This window comes from Centruroides sculpturatus, unplaced genomic scaffold, assembly GCF_000671375.1.
Source record: "Centruroides sculpturatus isolate CEXI.00-Female unplaced genomic scaffold, Cexi_2.0 scaffold450, whole genome shotgun sequence".
NCBI lineage: Eukaryota > Metazoa > Arthropoda > Arachnida > Scorpiones > Buthidae > Centruroides > Centruroides sculpturatus.
This window is the reverse complement of record NW_019384789.1, coordinates 510,536-523,536: the sequence shown is the minus strand read 5'-3', so window position 1 is coordinate 523,536 and position 13,001 is coordinate 510,536. Positions and strand designations below refer to the sequence as shown.

The window sequence follows — 13,001 nt, the reverse complement described above, 5'->3', positions numbered from 1 at the left end:
TCTCGTGAAGGAAAGGATTAAATGAGCTGAAATTTTGAGAAGATTGAGTGCAGAGTATGGAGAACAAATGCTATCGTGGGCAAGAGTGTACAAGTGTTGTCAACAATTTGATAACGGATGAGAGCTGATGACAAATGAATCACATGGACATGTTTGTTCAACTGCAGTAATGCCAGTGAATATTGCACAAGTTGAGCAAATTATCCTGGGGAACCGCTGAGTAACCACGAGACACATTGCAAAGGAAGTGTCCATCAGTGTCAGCAGTGTTGAGAGAATCATTCACAAGCACTTACTGTACCACAAGATGTGTGCCAGATGGGTTCCCCAACAGCTGACATGTGATCAGAAATGGGTATGCAAGGAGACGTGAGCAGCTTCTGAATTAGTTTTATATTGAAGGTGATTAGCTCCCAGCGATTATCATTTGTTTGGGCCCTTTAAAGAGCACCTGGGAGGAACAAAATTTCAAACAAATGATGAACTGCAGCAAGTTGTCCTGTGCTGGCTATGACATCAGCCCACTTCTTTCTACGAGAAAGGTATCATACCCTACCACTGGAAACAGTGTCTACATAGAGATGGAGAGTATTTCGAAAAATTGACATAGTTTATACATGTTTTGGACATTCCTTTTGATCTGTAGAAATAAAAGTCTCATTTAACCTTGAATGAACCTTGTAATTCTCCATGAATTTTTCATATTCATCCTGGAGAGTTATTGAGCACTGTCTCTTCAGTTAAGCCATAAAGGAGTAGCCAAGTTATCACTTGACTACTCCATTATGGCTCGTGCTGCGTATGCCTTTTCAGTGCCCTTTTTGTGCCCACAGGATGGAAAGAGTTACAAATGAAAAAATAAAATGGAGATGGGTGGATGATGACATCCTATAGCATATGTTTGCCTGGTACTTTGGTAAAAAGTATATAGTGGTTAGTCTATAATTAAAAATAATTAGCTGGAGAAAGACTTTTGTCACTACCTTGAACATAGCATTTACTCATTATTATAAATGTGTATATAGATGCAAAATAGCTAATCATCTCAATCCACATTAAATTGAGTTTGTGGGACTCTACTGTATTGAAAAATTTCCCTTAGAATTAGAAGAAAGTAATAAATTAAATCAAGATTAATTCAAAGTANCTATATCACTACCAAACAGCTCATGGTCCATGGCAAGACAAAAATTTTGATAAATGGTCCCTCATCACTAAAAGGTTAAGAACTGCTATTCTAGACTCTTGACTTTTCATAATTAAAATTAATCAGCCACTTTAAGTAGTTTGTCATTCCAACCTTGAAATTAGAGTATTAATTAATAAGAATACTTACAATTGTGGAAAATAAATGCAGGCAATTTCTTAACACATCAGTTGATTACAGAAAAGAAATCTGAGCCTTGGTCATGACTTAAATCCAAATTTCTTAAAATCCTATTTCAGAAGAAATTTTTGATTTGATGTAGTTATATATATTAAAGACAAACAATTGCCAATTATATCTGGCTATATTATTACTACTACTATTATTATTAATTAAATACTAAGGAATTTGACACTAGAAGCAGGTGTTAGTTGTCATCTCTTATCAAATTTAATAATTAAACTTGTTAATTCTAAAGCTGGAACTATCTTCTAAATACTAAAATTAACACCACCTCAATTTCCAGCATTCAGTGATTAAAAACAAATGTGTTTGGCTATATTCTGTGTCAGGCCATTGAGTGTAGCCAAAAGCCAAAACTTTGAATGACAACAGTTTTGTCATTTCAAATTATAATAAATAACTTTTACACTTGAATTAATTTACAAATAGGCTATCAGATTTCCTGATTCCATTTTCTGTATGAAGTAATCTTTTCTTTGTGATTTCATTACTTTTGTTTGACTCATCATTTTAGAGCATGTACTGTACTTTCAACTAAACTTAAGGTACATTCATTATTTTATTATCTTCAGATAAACATAGTTATTATACCAGAAGAATGTTAAATTCATAACCTCTCTTCAGAAATTTTTTTCAAAGTTTGCTCTTGAAGGGTGTCTCTACTGACATGACACCAGTTTTCTGCCTTCAAATAACTCCCCTGAGTTATTTCTGTTAATGTCTCAGACATTGTTGCTATCAAATTCAGTTTCAAAAATAACAATCAGCTGAACTTATCAGGATTCAGCTGTATCTACTTCATTTTTCCTGGTTGCTGGCTGACTCCTCTAGATGTTGAATGTATGAAGTAGTGTTTCCACCTTTTCAAAATTACTGATCCAGACAGCAAATCAAATCTGTTCGAACAGAAGTTCCTGACGCATGCGCAATGTCATTTTACAATGCAAAGAATAACGTGCATGCTGGTTCTAAATTAGTTACAGTTAGGGACTAGGGACATGCATAGGAGTAACGTAAGTAACCCTAAATTAAGAAAGAACAGGTACAGATGACTTAGCTCTATTGGAGACATGTACAATCGTACATGCAAAAGAAAAGAAAAAAGAAGGTTGATAGGTTGCGCGCAACACGTCAGCGTAAAGACTAACATGGCAGAATTGCAGATGAGTTTCAGTGAGTGAGAGTTCTTTTGCTTTTAAAATAGTGTAAATTTGTAAGAATATTTGCAAGAACTTTGTTTCATCGTAATTTCACAATTTCTACAAAATTCCCGGACAAAATTTATAGTTTACCTGGACAGTGAGTCAATTCCCAGACTGTCTGGGTGAAAACCAGACGGGTGGTAAGACTAGTATGAAGAGATTGGAGAAAATTGTCAATCTCATTCTCGTCATAGCAAAGAGTGACACCATGACGCTAGATGAGAAAATAGCCTACAAGCCAGTTATTAGAAAATGCTTAGAAGAGAATGGAATAGCTTTTTATCCAAAGCTATTCTACTTATGCTTGAAAAACAAATAACTTAATTGATTACATTATAATTTCATTATTATTGAATTTATTGCATTAATTATGTTGATAATATAATTAATGAAAAACAACTTTGATAATTTAAATTATTTGTAATGCATAATTTGCTTTAAGATGAATCCTAAGTAGAAAATAAAGTGAACAGATAGAAGAAATTTTGATATAAACATTAATAATGAAATTTATAAATAAAATTTTTGTTATTACATTCTGAATAAATATAAGGATGAACAAACTATCACAATATATATGTATTTATTGTATCTAGGTCAATATTAGTTTTTATTACTGAACAAATAACAAATTACCAAAATTTCTTGATTATAATTCATGGATTGTGTTTTGATTTTGTTTGTGTGGATGATAGGCTGCTTTATATAATTTATATTTTTTTTCTACAACATCAAAGAGAGCTCTAAAATCATTTAACTTTTTTATATGAAGTCTGTTTGACCTGAGAAAACATGCCTTGTTGTTTCATGTTAGATTAACAAAACTATTGCCAGACATATTTACTTCTATTTATTATTTGTGAGTTGAATATAGTATTATTTATATAATTTTTGCCTCTCCAATAAATATCTCTAAGCCAATCTATGTTTTAAAAAATACTTTTACTTAACATATGATGTTTTTGCTAAATAATAATGATTTTAAGGTGTCAGGATCATTCAACCAAGAAGAATGAGCCTTCTTGACATAATAATACAAAATTTAACTTCTTCACTATTGATATGAACAAATTTAAAAGTTTATTCCAATAATAGCTCCAGAAAGTTCTTATAGAGGAAAAGATAAAATTATGGCATTTTATTATTACAAAGATCTGCAGAAACAGCTGGAAGAGAGAAAAGTTGTTGCATATGTGTAAAGTTGTAAAAAAAATCATACTTGGAGAGTATTGCATTCTTTATGTAGAATTGATTTTATTTTTATTGTTAATTTTATTTATTGAATTTGTTATTAACTTTTACTTATTAACTATAAATTTGAGATTAGAATGATAATTTTGAACTGAGCAGCTCCACAGAAGATTACAGTGGGTGATCGGTTAATGAACATAATCCATTTCAACACTTTGTTCGCTATCCGAATTGTTTGTTAACCAATTATCGATTTACCATAGGTTTTAATGGGAATTTAATTAATTCGTTCTGGAGACCCCCAAAAATAAAAAATATATACTTTCTTACATTTATTTATATGTAATAATAAAAATACATAAATACACAGTCTTGCGTTTTTATTAGTCATGTTTTTTCCATTTGAAAAGGTTAAAGAATCTGTCTAATGTCGATTGGTTTTCTCTCTTCTTCAGGATTTTTCATAAGTAATTAACAGCATTGCAATTGTAGAAATCCCCAAGCCTCAACCTGGTTTGGATGCTATTCTAAGACTGTTGTTCTGACATCCTCCCACTTCTTCAAAGGATCTTTAATAACAGATATCGGCATTAATCCTTTTTTTCAGAAGAAAACATATCTCGCCGAATTTCCTGGTGTTCTTGGCGTTCTTCTGTCATCAGATCCTTTTCAGGTTCCATTATGAACTCTTCGATGTTCTTTATTTATCAGATGTGATTTTTGTTATTCCTTTAGCTGCTTGAGTCTTCTCGATTATACTGTATCTTTCTTAAATAAGATTGAACTGCAGTCTACTGTAGACCTGTTCAAGCCATACTGCCTAGCAACATCAGACATCTTCTGCCCAGTCTCTACCTTTGCTATTATACTCTCACCTTTAAAAAATAAAAACCAACGCATAATTTAATGAGTGCCCGCCCGACAGTCTCACGAATACTATAAAAGAATTGTTTCTGTCAGAAAAATAAAAGGCTGGAATTACAAGGGAGAGTTTCAAAGTTCAGAGGAATACTATCTGATCAGTATATACTGGGCTGAGCATCAATGTCGATGTCTCCCGCACTCTGAAAAGTTTCGAATTGTTGCCCGAAGACAAGGAAAACCAATCAGTATTCATTATTTTATGTTGCTTCTTCTTGTGTTTGTTCTGTGGGGTGTTCTTTATCCGATCACGTGTTCGTTAACTGATCAACCACTGTAGTTTTATTTTCAAGTTTTAGATAGAAATAATGCAAACCCAAATTGCAGATAAACATGAGTAAACTTACAAATTATTGTTATTCAGTGTATATTTATTGACCATTATAGTATTATATTTACCATCTAATTGTTGTATTTTATTAGCAAGTGCAACTGATTATTTGGACTGAAATTTTTTAACATACTAGTTTGATTATCATAAGTTGGAGACAAACTGTATTTTATGATTCAGAATTTTTAATTTTTAAACTGTCAATACTTTGAAATGAATTGTTTAATTTATTTTTCAGATTTGAGAATATTTATTTTTAATGATTAAATGTTCTTGAATATTGCATAATTTCATTGCTGGTGTACTAATTAAATGAATGACAGTACAAACTTCTGCAAATTATATTTTGTCAACGAAAATATTTCCTGCATATTATACATTTCCATTGACTATATGACCACAGACATTTTTCTCAATGGAAAATTGTTACTGCAAGTTGTAGACAGGAAATTACAAAATATGTAATTATGTATTCTTTACAGATTTTCAAAAGTTCAAAGTTAAACATTCTGCAAATTTTTAAACCAAAAGTAAAATAAAATTGTATTAATTTATGAACTAATTTGTAATAATTTTTAAAGATATTTTGATAGTTATTCATTGTAATTACAAGGTAACCAAAAAGTTTATGAGTTTTATATAGTATTAGTTTGAATGTTAATTAGGTAGTATTCCTTGTAGATGGCACAGTATTGTTACCATTCAAAATTTTGACTTTCACAGCAATTTGTCAAAAAAATTTTAACTATGCAGTTGTTTGCAATAAATGTGAAAACAGATGTTAAAACATCAGCTTTAAATAGTTATTTGAGCAGGCTTATTTTATGAATTTAAATTTGGGACAAATGCTGTATAAGCTTCCAGAAAGATATGTACAGTATTCAGGGAAAGGATGGTCAGTGAATGCATGATCCAAAAATGGTATAATAAAATTTGCATCAGGGAATGTCTTTCTTGAAGATGAACATTCTGAGGGATGGCAAACAGTTATTGATAACAATGAATTAAAGTATGTCATCGAGCCAAATTCAAGTCATACATGGGGACAGCTTGCGGAATGTTTTCATAACTCACACCAAATCTTTTATCTGCACTTGAATTGGCTGGGAAAAATAATAAATTAAGCAAATGGTTTCCACATGAACCCACAGCAGAAAACAAATTTTAGAAATTTTCAATTTGTTTATCTCTTCTTTTTCAACATAGGAGCTGTTTTTTGGATAGACTACTGACATGTGATGAAAAATATGTACTGCAACATTAAGTGATCTAATCATTACTATCTTCTAGGGAACCTATGCTTCCATATCAAAACCTGTACTTCATCAACAAAAGATTTTATTGTGTGTTTCATGAAAGAATAGAAATTATTGGAATTGTTGGTAAAGCAATACTTAAATATATGCTGGAGAAGTGAAAGAAATTTGAATAAGCATATTACAGAGCATCAAGAGATATAAAATACCAAAGAAAAATGACATCTTTAGATGAAAATTTCCAATCAAAATGGGACAAAGTGAAGCTTTTATGTACACCATAAAATCAAAGAATTTTATTCTTGACAGAGGAGTTATGTATTAAAACATCTAACATGTGTATTGTTTCCATCCTTAAAATATCAAATATATGAAATCACATTGTTTATGCAGAAATATGATGTTTTTGAACATTTGAACCATTCCAACCCAATCATTTGAATTTGAATTCATTTGTTTTAAAGCAATATAAACTGAAGAAGCTCAAGTTGTATTTGAATGGAAGTGCTTTTTAAATAATTATCTTAGTTCAATAGTGTTTACATTTTAAACAAACTGCCTAGTATCATGAATTACATGAACTGTGTTTTTCTTGTGTTGATTTTTTGCAAATTAAAGGAAAGCTATTTTAGTAATCCTATATTAAATTAAATCATATAATCATACATCTTAATTGTTGTCATGATGAAAATAGTCCAGTCAATAATTAGACTATGGGTTATTGTACATTTTGATAAACTTAATTAATCTTGAATTAAAATTACACTTCCTATTTACTGATAAATTTCAAGATTGTGCTAAGTTAGCAGCCTTTTATGATGATGTGTGTCATTCTTATATAGAAATGTGTTTTCCTTCTAGTATAGAATAAAATTTTTCATTTATGAAGGCTAAAAAATAAAAGGTACTTATTTGATAAATTAATAATAATTTTTTTAACCAATATATATATATATATAAATGAAATATCAAATATTGAAATAATATATACTATGTAAAATTTTATTTTCTATAGTATTGATTGATGTTATATTGTCCTTTCATAGGAATTATTTTAGTCCATGATTTGACAAATAGAAAATCTCATCAAAATTTGAGAAAATGGTTAGCTGAATTATTATCTAAAGACAATGATAAGAAAAGTGGAAATGGAAGGTATATTTTTTAAAATATTTAGTTTTTGTACTTTTTATAAAATGCACAATGCAACTATAGTGATAAGACTTTACAACATAATTGCATTTAAATTAATACACAATCAACCATCAACCGTAATAATTGGGCAGATTACAAGCAACAAATATTAAATTTGGAAATGATATGATAAGGTATTAGGTGCCAACTATTGATGAAAGTAGTAACTATGATTTTAGATTTTTAAATTTAGTGTAGTCTGGAAGAAAAGAATTGGCTCAATGTCCAGTGGGAGTCGAACCTGCAACCTCTACTTACTGTCTGGTGCGCTGACCAGTTACGCCACCTGGACTTCTAAACGACTTCTCACTTTTAAACTTTTAGATACAACCATCCAACGGTTTTCCAAGGCACCACCTGGGGATGTATTCAATGCCCACAGCCTATTCAATGTGGAGCTCAGAAGGGCGTCACAATACCTGGTATGGTATATATGTAACAACAACACATTACATTAACCCAGGGGTCGGCAGTTTGTCAAGTGAGAAGAGCCAAATTGTCATGGAAACAGTATAAAAAAAGTACCAGAGAGCTGCATATATATAATGTGCCCCAGGGAGATGTTTCCTAGTGCACGTTACTGGCATTTCATGACAATAATAAATTCCTATTACAAATATACTGAATTATTTATATTGTTATTGGCTATTGGCCAAATGAATAATAATAATTTATTTACTACTGTTAATTTAAATGTGCAAAATACGATACACAACAGGGGTGCCTGTAGTGGCCGATTTTGGCATAACATTACACGGACGGACACGCGTTCAATGGGTTATGTATACAGTCGACCCACCCCTATAACACTGTTGATAATTCCGCTTTATATGAATTCCATGTTTTACGAGTCACTTAGATTTTACAAATATGTGAGCTGTTCACAGCCCTGCACATGTATTTGTAAAATCTAAGTGACTCGTATAACATGGAATTCGTATAAAACGGAATTATCAACAGTGTTATAGGGGGGTCGACTGTATATAGATATGCTTCAAATGCTGCCACTCGCATGCGACTCATATTGATCAACGCGAGTGTGGTCATGTGCGGACAGGCTAAAGAGTGGTAGAGAGTATGCCGTACGAGTCAAAGTTTGTTCGGTGGCTCTATCTCATAAATTCATAAGTTGCGGTGAAATGAGGTGTGGTGAAACTGGAGTTTGTGTTCGAAGAGCCGCAAACATCTGTGCAAAGAGCCACATGCGGTTCGCGAGCCACTAATTCCGACCCCTGCATTAACCCAATAAATATTGTAATCTGCCTGATTATTATGGTTGATGGTTGTGTATTAATTTATATTTATTCTACTGGATATTTTTATACTTGAATGTATAAATTACATTCTCTATTAAAATGCAGTTATAACAACACAACATCACATTAACCTGATAAATATAAATCCTAAATCAAGTATAAAAGTATCAATAGAAACAAATAAAAATGAAAATGTTTGTCTTAATTTTTAATATTTCATAATTTAATAATAATCGAAATTTTAAGATTGTTAAATATTATTTTAATAAAATAATAGTTAAAGTATAATATCTGTTTACTGAAAAAAAAATAAGTTTTTATACCTTTTTTTATGAGCAGATTACTAATAAGTGTTTTAAATATTATCTATTTTTGTAGACTTTTATTCTTTTAATATATGAGAAAAATAATGAATTAATTAGTGTTAAAATGTATAATAAAATAAAATGAAAAAAGTGAAAATGAAACATTGAGATTTTTTAAAATGTAACAAATCTTATTTTTTTAAATTTTGAGACTGAATTACTACCGTATTAGCCCGAATATTACGCGATATTTTTCAATCATTTATTTTCCGTTAAAAAATCGACTCGCGTTAAATTCGGGGTTTAAATAATGGAATGTAATATAAACAAGGACATTTTCCTACAGAGGTTGAAATGCGACTGAACGTCCGACCAATTCCTAGCTCGACCGACTACTTCAAAACAATCATGTGATCTAGTTAGTAGGCCTGCGCTTTTGTTTGCATAGCACTACTATAGTAAGGTTATGTCTCTGCTTGTTAATGTCTCACGCAACTGTTTTGTTTCATTTGTTTTTTTTGCTCTAGTGACTAGCGACGGTTACTTTACTTTTTTCTTTATTGCCCATAAAACATGAGTGCGAGTAATAAAGGTAGTGTTGAGAAAAAAGGCTCATCAAAGAGTCAAATAAATAAAGGTACCAGGAGAACCTACGGTATGAATTTTAAAATTATGGTTGCAAACGAAGAATGCAAATTCTTCAAGAAAATCTTTTAGTGGACCTAAAAAGGAAGGTTTAATGAAGTTGAGCAGCGAGTGTTAAAATTCGTAATAGAAAAGCGAAATGAAGGGTGCCCAATATCCAGTGAAGTCATAAGATTTAAAGTGTTAGAAGAGGCTGCTAATTTAAACATTCCTAGAAAGGACTTTAAGGCAAGTATGGGTTGGTGTAGAAGAATGATGAAAAGGAACGGTTTATCACTATGACGGCAGACAACTCTCACGCAAAAACTTCCTGACGACTTTAATGAAAAATTGTTGGCTTGTCAGCGCCATGTTATATCATTACGCAAAAAGCACAAGTACAGTCTTGGAAATATGGGAAATTCAGACCAAACACCACACTATTTTGACATGCCTTCTGACCTTACGGTAAATAAGAAAGGTGAAAAACGGTCTTATTGAAGTCAGCTGGTTATGAAAAGTTCAGAATTACTGTTATGCTTGTTGTTACTGCTGACGGACAAAAGCTTCGACCTTACGTTATATTGAAATGTAAAACAATGCCCAAAGAAAAGCTGTGTCCAGGNTGTATTACCAATTGTTTTATATCAGTTTTAGTGTTTAAAAATAAGCATTTAAAAGAAATAGCAAAAATATAATTTTGTAGTATTGCATAAATATAAATCCACTTTATTTATTCTGTTATATACTGTATATATTTTTAATAACCAAAGCTATTTTCATTTTTTTAAGAACATTAATTCTTTTATTTGGCATTGTCTTTATCAGATTTTGTAACATTTGATGTGCAATTTCTTCTCAAATACTGATAATTGCAGATTTCAGTTTGTCCACTGTTTTAAACTGAAAAAATGAAAAAATTCCAAAAAGTGGCTGTACTAACTAAAATTAATATAAAAAAAACTTTAAATTTAGTTAAAATAGAACATTTATTATCAGAACAAACATTTTCAACCATGCACAATGGTTTTCTTCAGGTTCTAAAATGGAATTAAAGAATAGAAAAGGCTCCTTAAAAGTTTATTAAAACCATTGTATATACACATTATGTACATTATGCATTGTAAGGTAATGCAGATAACTAAGCAATATAAAATGTGCTAGTTATTTGAAAACTTTTTTCAATAGTTCAAAAGAGTTTAAATTGAATAATCCTTGTTTTTATTCATATTTATTTAAATTATTTGTATTTTCAATATTTCATTATTAATTAATAACAAATATATTTATAATTTTCTTATTCAGTTTTATATAAATTAATACAGTGTGTGTGTATATATATAAAAGTAAATTTTCATTTAAAATACTAGTATATTAAAATGTTTTTTATTATTTTATATATAAATATATAGCTTCATGAATATAAAGAAGGTACTCCTTCACAGAAAACATATTTTCTTGAATTATGGGATATTGGTGGTTCTAGTTCCCATGAGAATAGCAGAGCAGTTTTCTATAATGCATTTCATGGTAAATTTATAATAATAAATTTTTAATGTTATTTAAAAAATAAATTTGGTTTCAAATACAATATTAATTGATTACATTATAATTTCATTATTATTGAATTTATTGCATTAATTATGTTGATAATATAATTAATGAAAAACAACTTTGATAATTTAAATTATTTGTAATGCATAATTTGCTTTAAGATGAATCCTAAGTAGAAAATAAAGTGAACAGATAGAAGAAATTTTGATATAAACATTAATAATGAAATTTATAAATAAAATTTTTGTTATTACATTCTGAATAAATATAAGGATGAACAAACTATCACAATATATATGTATTTATTGTATCTAGGTCAATATTAGTTTTTATTACTGAACAAATAACAAATTACCAAAATTTCTTGATTATAATTCATGGATTGTGTTTTGATTTTGTTTGTGTGGATGATAGGCTGCTTTATATAATTTATATTTTTTTTCTACAACATCAAAGAGAGCTCTAAAATCATTTAACTTTTTTATATGAAGTCTGTTTGACCTGAGAAAACATGCCTTGTTGTTTCATGTTAGATTAACAAAACTATTGCCAGACATATTTACTTCTATTTATTATTTGTGAGTTGAATATAGTATTATTTATATAATTTTTGCCTCTCCAATAAATATCTCTAAGCCAATCTATGTTTTAAAAAATACTTTTACTTAACATATGATGTTTTTGCTAAATAATAATGATTTTAAGGTGTCAGGATCATTCAACCAAGAAGAATGAGCCTTCTTGACATAATAATACAAAATTTAACTTCTTCACTATTGATATGAACAAATTTAAAAGTTTATTCCAATAATAGCTCCAGAAAGTTCTTATAGAGGAAAAGATAAAATTATGGCATTTTATTATTACAAAGATCTGCAGAAACAGCTGGAAGAGAGAAAAGTTGTTGCATATGTGTAAAGTTGTAAAAAAAATCATACTTGGAGAGTATTGCATTCTTTATGTAGAATTGATTTTATTTTTATTGTTAATTTTATTTATTGAATTTGTTATTAACTTTTACTTATTAACTATAAATTTGAGATTAGAATGATAATTTTGAACTGAGCAGCTCCACAGAAGATTACAGTGGGTGATCGGTTAATGAACATAATCCATTTCAACACTTTGTTCGCTATCCGAATTGTTTGTTAACCAATTATCGATTTACCATAGGTTTTAATGGGAATTTAATTAATTCGTTCTGGAGACCCCCAAAAATAAAAAATATATACTTTCTTACATTTATTTATATGTAATAATAAAAATACATAAATACACAGTCTTGCGTTTTTATTAGTCATGTTTTTTCCATTTGAAAAGGTTAAAGAATCTGTCTAATGTCGATTGGTTTTCTCTCTTCTTCAGGATTTTTCATAAGTAATTAACAGCATTGCAATTGTAGAAATCCCCAAGCCTCAACCTGGTTTGGATGCCATTCTAAGACTGTTGTTCTGACATCCTCACACTTCTTCAAAGGATCTTTAATAACAGATATCGGCATTAATCCTCTTTTTCAGAAGAAAACATATCTCGCCGAGTTTCTTGGTGTTCTTCATTCAAGAGTTCATGGCATTCTTCTGTCGTCAGATCCATTTCAGGTTCCATTATGAACTCTTTGATGTTCTATATTTCTCAGATGTGATTTTTGTTACTCGTTTAGCTGCTTGAGTCTTCTTGATTATACAGTATTTTTCTTAAAAAAATGAACTGCAGCCTACTGTAGACTTATAACGCCATACTGCCCAGCAACATTAGGCATCTTCTGCCAACTCTTTAC

The 13,001-nt window shown here is 30.0% G+C and overlaps 1 protein-coding gene across 1 annotated transcript in view; it reads left to right on the top strand.

Annotated features, from left to right (window-relative positions):
• LOC111629299 (rab-like protein 3) overlaps positions 1–13,001 on the top strand; it is a 32,277-nt gene that overhangs the window by 12,258 nt on the left and 7,018 nt on the right. The window contains exons 5-6 of the mRNA XM_023373184.1: positions 11,083–11,200; positions 12,039–12,138. Of these exons, the coding sequence (XP_023228952.1) occupies positions 11,083–11,200; positions 12,039–12,138 (218 nt within the window). The remainder of the gene's footprint in view (positions 1–11,082; positions 11,201–12,038; positions 12,139–13,001) is intronic.